At 35.8% G+C, this 6,446-nt stretch overlaps 1 protein-coding gene across 1 annotated transcript; it reads right to left on the bottom strand.

Moving 5' to 3' along the window:
- Positions 1-1,847: 1,847 nt before the first annotated feature.
- Positions 1,848-4,487, bottom strand: LOC108679205. Its single transcript, XM_018167805.2, has 4 exons — positions 4,341-4,487; positions 3,563-3,739; positions 2,975-3,154; positions 1,848-2,213 (listed from the first exon to the last, which is right to left on the bottom strand). Exons 1-4 carry the CDS (start codon positions 4,474-4,476, stop codon positions 1,972-1,974), a joined length of 735 nt encoding a protein of 244 aa, XP_018023294.2. The 5' UTR covers positions 4,477-4,487; the 3' UTR covers positions 1,848-1,971.
- Between the last annotated feature and the right edge of the window lie 1,959 nt (positions 4,488-6,446).

Raw genomic sequence — 6,446 nt, 5'->3', positions numbered from 1 at the left:
CTCGCCGATTCTGACCAGAAACTGGCGCACAGAGCTGGGATCGAACCCGCGCCTCTCTGCTCCAATCCTGGTACTCTGAACTGTAACCACTGGGCCACCGGGTAAAACGGGTAAATAGTAGGTGGCCGTATGAATAGTGAAGAATACATTTTTTAAGTATTTATGTGCTCTTTTACACACTGAATTATTTATGGTAATAATGCGCCCCAATTAGAGATGATCACCAATTATTTTCGTCCGTAAAACCAATGATGAATAATGAAATTATAAATGTGAACCTTCTGAAAATGATAGGACTTTGGTCAATGTTACTTCAAATTACAGAGAAAGAAACTAGATTCCTTAATTAAAATCTCGAAATTCCACAAATTATCTAGATTGAATGTAAATATAAACAAAATGAAGTTCAGGTAATTGTGAAATTGATGAACAGTTTACAACTCATCTCTCTCGACTAACCAATTTACAGAGGGACATGAACAAAAGCTGAGTTATTAGTATTTCGTAGTCACAAGGCTTACGATCCGGTACTAAATAAATGTAAATAAATGGATACGGACGCTATCTTTACATTTATACCCTAACGTGCACATCTTACGGAAATGCTCAGTACCGACATCTTTCCGTAGCTATTGTATGTTGTTTATTCAAGACAGGAATATTTCTGGGTAATACTGTATCTGCAATTAATGATCGAATAGTACCAGAATTACATATTTATATAGTACCGGAATTACATATTTATATTGCATTTGGTGCGTGTCTATAATACAGAGCAATGAAAATATTAAATCTGACAAATCGCTCAAGATAGATTAACCATGATTATATAATTATTATAGATTGCACACATCACACAGAAAATAAGTCATATTGACATATTATTATACTGGGCAGATGAATTTTGCCCTCATTTCAACATACATACGTCGATTCAACAAAAATTGTGTCCATAAGTTTTTGCTTGGTCAACCAATTATTACATTTAAATTGAGTTTTTTGTCATGACAACTATTTTTACATACTTTATTATTGATGTGAAATTATTTACAACTGATCAAAATTCAATAGGTCAAGTTACTTAGTGCTTCGAAAGTTCTAGTTACTGTGGGTAAATTAATAATTAAATCTATTATTTGATTATTAATTAAAATCTGTTATCTATTAAGCACTTTCCGTCATAAATGAATTACCTCTTGAAATAGCATTTAATAACTCATTAAAACTTGATTTAAACCCTGAATTCGTTGTTGTAGACCAATTTTTTATTCAATTTCTCACTTCATTTATATTCTGACTGTACAAACGCCAAAGAAAGATTTTCGCCAAAAGAAACTGTACAAACGCCAAAGAAAGAAAGAAAGATATGTTGTGACCTTATGAATTAATGATGAGTTTAGGACTCCGTAGTTCAAGGCCAAGCTGATGCCCCGCCTTCGTCGTCCTCAGATTTCCTCTTCACGAGAATAATTCAATTTGAGTGTTGCGTCCACAGATATATTTTTACTTCACACGATTGATCCGCTACAAATAATGTTCCTACGGATACACTTCCACTTCACACGACTTTTTCAGCACAAATGTTGAGCCTATATATAGATTATCATTTAACACGATCAAAGCTTAACCCTTTACCGCCTGACATGAGTAACCGGAGCAATATTGTCAGAAGCCTACTTCCCAAAAAGGATACGTTCTAGTGAGCGCAACATGACTTGCACTGATGGTTGCCGCCACGTACGACAACTTTAAAATGTTCTCGGTTGCGTACAAACGTCCTCAGTTTGCTACACTCAATAGTTATCGTATAATTTAAGTTGGGAGTTTTATTCCCGGAGAGTGACATACGGCAGTGGAGGGTTAAATGTTGTGCTCATTGATAGATATCTACTTCACACGCATAGTTCAGCGTGAATGTTGTACCTACGAATGGATTAGACTTCGCACGATTGGTCCAACACAAATGTTAGCCTAGGGATGGCTATTCATTTGACACACAGACGAGTAGCGGCTACTACATGGATTGTCTTTCATGCCTGTTTCAGCTCCATTTCCAAAGAGACGCGCACATTCGGTTCCAGTTCCATCAGGTTCGTATTTTGTCCAGTACCAAGAACCGGTGGTAGAGGACACGATGCGGCCATCGAACCAAGCCCAGGTCTGGTTTTGAGCGTTTCCGAAGTTCTTGAAGCCAAGCCAGAAATCCATTCGTCCTGGTGTAAATCATAGATAACATGGTTATTTTGTAAAAGATAATCAAAATACCAATCAATTGTTTCAAAGTCAGAAATGTAGGTATTTCATTCATCGTGACGATGCGGAGATTCGTGAGTGCTTGGGACAGCATTTGAAATCAAACATGACTCTACGAATCCAGCTAAAAATGGTCAACTCCGATTAAAACAGTGATAAACAATGCATACCGGTATCTAATATAATATTCAGGTTATGATCAAATGAACGTGCACATAAAATTGTTATCTTAATAGTCATCTTTATAACATTGTAATCTCTATTGTTTCGTCGTTTTGCACGGAGCAGCTTACGAATTTTGAGGTTGAAAGGAATTAAAGTTACTCGAAACTGTAAATTTTACTATATTATTATTACATTATTATTACTATATTATTACTATATTATTACTATATTACCGTATACTATATATTATTATTATTTACTATATTATTATCACATTTCATGCTGATATTATAGGCATTATTATGTTTTTTCGCTACGGACAATGAATATATAAAATTAAGTATGAGTATCAATAACTTCTGTAGAAAGCTCGCTGTGGGAAAACTAAATTTGCCATGATGTGACCAGCAAGCCTTCATACCAAATATTTTTACAAGGTTGAATTTTTACAATGTCATCGTCAGAACAAGTGAAGGCGTTGTCTTCACGTAGACTATGCTGTGATGTCAGCGAATTTGAAATAATTAACGTGGAAACAAAAGAGTGTGTTATTTACCCAAGGTTTTCAGCTTCATGTATTCTATGAAGTTGTGGAAAATTACGTCATCTTCAGGAGTGTACAAGGCAGATCCAGGAGGGCAATTCTCAGTTGCATTTTCAAAATCTAACTTCTCCTCTACCACCAAAATGCATCCAACGCCAAAGATGAGTTTGAAAGGTGCGTCACACTTGAAGTCTGCGGTAAAAAAAATTTGTTTCATCAGTACAAATGAAAATTTTAAGTATCTATTGCGATTTTGAGGCATAACGGGCTTTAACAACATTAATTCTTAATGTGAATTGGAATTACAGTTACATATTGTCTACAAATTGCATCCCGCAAAAAAAACACAGTCAAATGACTTAATTCTATTTTACAGCAATTGTGGCTAAAGTCACCGTTTGATTTTGTCCTTCTAATCTTAGTTAAAACACGTATACTCGACCTTCAATTGTAGTGATTGCTTGGCTCGACGTAGCGTTGATTTTGTCCTTCTAATCTTAGTTAAAACACATTTACTTGACCTTTAATTGGAGTGATTGCTTGGCTCGACGTGGCGTTGATTTTGTCCTACCAATCTTGGTTAAAACACGTTTACCCGACCTTTAATTGAAGTGATTGCTTGACTCGACGTAGCGTTGATGAGACGGGCCGCGTCGACCACATTGACACGAGCAAAAGTGCACAGGAACATTCCGGTTGGGTTCGACATCACGATTTCCGGAGCGGTGGACACTGCAGCGCATGCGGGGTTCACTAAACACGCCATCCTGCATTGACCTACGGCAAACAAAACTGCGGAATTGACTATACAATGAAATCGTACAAGGCAATAAGGAAACAATTACTGATTGATAAAATTTCATATCATGTGATGATATGAATAATGTTAGAATGTAGAAAGCATTAATGTTTTTTAAGAAAACCACAACTTTATTTACGGCTTTTGAACCTGAACGATAAATAAAATTTCGAAGCAGGCGTGAAAAAATTCGTCTGACAAAGACAATGAACGGAACTTGAACTAGTGGCTGACAGTCGTTTAAAGGACTCATCAATAATCAATAAGTATATGAATTCATGATTTGCTTCAATAGCACGGCAAATAGAATCTAAATTAACGTTCGCTACAGTAAAAATATAATATAATCAGAATACGTTTTGGTCTTCAGCAGCCAATGGAAAATAAAGTCCACAAAATAATGTCATAAATTAACGTGGTTTTCCAATTCAGCCTTATTAGAAAATGCCGGCGTACTCTATCAGTAACATATAAGGGGGTCTTAATTTTGGACTGTGCAATAAATGCATTGTGTAGATTTTAATAAACTCAACTTACCATAATTTTCAACACAACATCAAAACATTATAGTTTACTTACAGGCAGTTGCAAAAGTGGTATTCACTTGGGAATACCGGGGCGGTAAAGCCTTCCCAGCGAACGAAGCCATGAATCCGAGCGACGTAGCTGGGGCAGCCATCGCAGCAAGGCAGAGCAGGGCCCATGTGGCGGCCATATGCCACTAAATTGAGAATTACTGCTACTCAAACTGATGATAAGAAAATTAAATCATCAAATGAATATTCTGCTGGTAAATTTTTTTCAATTTTATGTTTCTATTTAAATTGAATTTCCATGAGAAAATAATTAAAACCATTATTGAAATAAATGTACTCATAAATATTGATGACGCCTTTAAGGTTGCTTATAATGAATAGGATTTCACTTAGTTGTTGTGGATTTAACCTTTGAATTCACTTTGAGGATGACAGAACGATCGAGGATTTGCTCAATCTTTCTGTCACCTTCACTCGTGGTCAAAATTATCGATCGAGTTCGGACGCAATCATGAAATAAATAAATTAAATGGTCAATTTTCAAGACAAAAACCCACGAGCACGTTAAATCATGAAACAAATAAATTAAATGGTCAATCTCAGGTCAAAGACCCACGAAAACGTTAAATTGGTACCCACTTTATATTTTAGCAAAGGTCTCAATCAACGATGAAATCGAGGTACGTACGTTTCGTCAAAATAAATAGTAAGTCAATTTTTTTTTCCTGGCAGGAAAAAACTTTTCCTGACCAATGAGTTTTTGAAACTCTATAATTTGTTCGTGCAAAACAAAATTGTCAAGCCCTTGTATTCACGGTGACTAGTCGCCGGAGACTAAAGCTCTGGTGATACTCAAGTAATGATTAGCCAAGCCAGATCCTTGATAAAAATTTCATCAAACTGTATTCCGAGTCAAGTGAACTGAAACGTGTGTGAAAGAAAATTATAGCTTTGAAATGGCCAAAACTAGACTCTTTCTGTCCTGCAATTTCAACAAAATCTATAATGCCTCACTGCTAATGTTCAAAATCATTATTGAAACGAAAAATTTTATTGCCGATTGAGGGTTTATTTCGTGACCTCACTTTGATGATCACATGCAGAGCATTAGAGCTGAGTAGACTCTCAAGGACGTGGTCGTTGTAGTAAAAGCATTTGTTCATGTCACGCCACCTCATCACGCAATTTTCTGTTTTGTGGTCTAGATATTCTCCATTTACACGTGACGCACACTTCATATCTATTAGGTTTATTTCAGTTATATTATTTTCATCCACAGATATATTTCGGGTCACAAAATTTCCCAGTAGATATTCGAGTTTTTATTGTAATGTGTTGTTATGTGTATAGATTCATTCCTCTCATTTTTATCATCGTTATAAAAGTACATTAAATGTCACGATTGTGTATTATGTGCGTCATTTGGGGATGAATTTATGACTTTGAAATGTTCTTAGAACATTTCCATGAAGATTCCAGTTCTTCTTGAGTGCGTTTTAAATGATTTCGAATGATTGTAAAGTTTAACCCGAGAATTCTTTTAAGATAAATGACTAATCGATTCTTTCTTACTATTCACTAAGTAACTTCGGAGCTTAACCGACGTAAAAGGTTTTCCGATATTCCATGATATTTCAATTCATATTTCTCATTCGTCGTTCGGAACTTAATTGTACATGTCGGTATATATCTGGACGTGCGTCATGCAGTTACGTCCAGATATATTTACCCAGTGAAAATTTACAGTCGCGGCAGCTTCTGATTTGGCTTACCAGAAGCTGGGGCGACTCTAAATTTTGTTACCCAGTGAAAATTTACAGTCGCGGCAGCTTCTGATTTGGATTACCAGAAGCTGGGGCGACTCTAAATTTTGTTACCCAGTGAAAATTTACAGTCGCGGCAGCTTCTGATTTGGATTACCAGAAGCTGGGGCGACTCTAAATTTTGTTATGGTACTGTATATACCGACAAAAATTATATCGTGACTTGGTATTATTTTATACCGAGTCACGTCCAGCAGAAAATTATATGCCTGATATTCAACTATTTTCGCTCAGAACGAAAACATGTTCTCATAAAAGTATAACTAATACAAGATCATTCTACCAACAAATGCATATTTCAAAGAATAAAAATCTGCCTTTTACGT

The sequence above is a fragment of the Hyalella azteca genome, unplaced genomic scaffold (assembly GCF_000764305.2).
Source record: "Hyalella azteca isolate HAZT.00-mixed unplaced genomic scaffold, Hazt_2.0.2 contig15610, whole genome shotgun sequence".
Classification (NCBI taxonomy): domain Eukaryota; kingdom Metazoa; phylum Arthropoda; class Malacostraca; order Amphipoda; family Hyalellidae; genus Hyalella; species Hyalella azteca.
The sequence above is the reverse complement of the archived record's forward strand: the minus strand, read 5'-3'. Positions and strand labels throughout refer to the sequence as shown.

Bases quoted from the DNA above. Each gene is read 5' to 3' on its own strand.
- LOC108679205 (XM_018167805.2), bottom strand. From the start codon at position 4,476: ATGGCCGCCACATGGGCCCTGCTCTGCCTTGCTGCGATGGCTGCCCCA. The intron at 3,740-4,340 runs GTAAGTAAACTA...TGTTTGCCGTAG, and splicing joins TACCACTTTTGCAACTGCCT to GTCAATGCAGGATGGCGTGT. The intron at 2,214-2,974 runs GTAAATAACACA...GATTTACACCAG, and splicing joins CATGAAGCTGAAAACCTTGG to GACGAATGGATTTCTGGCTT.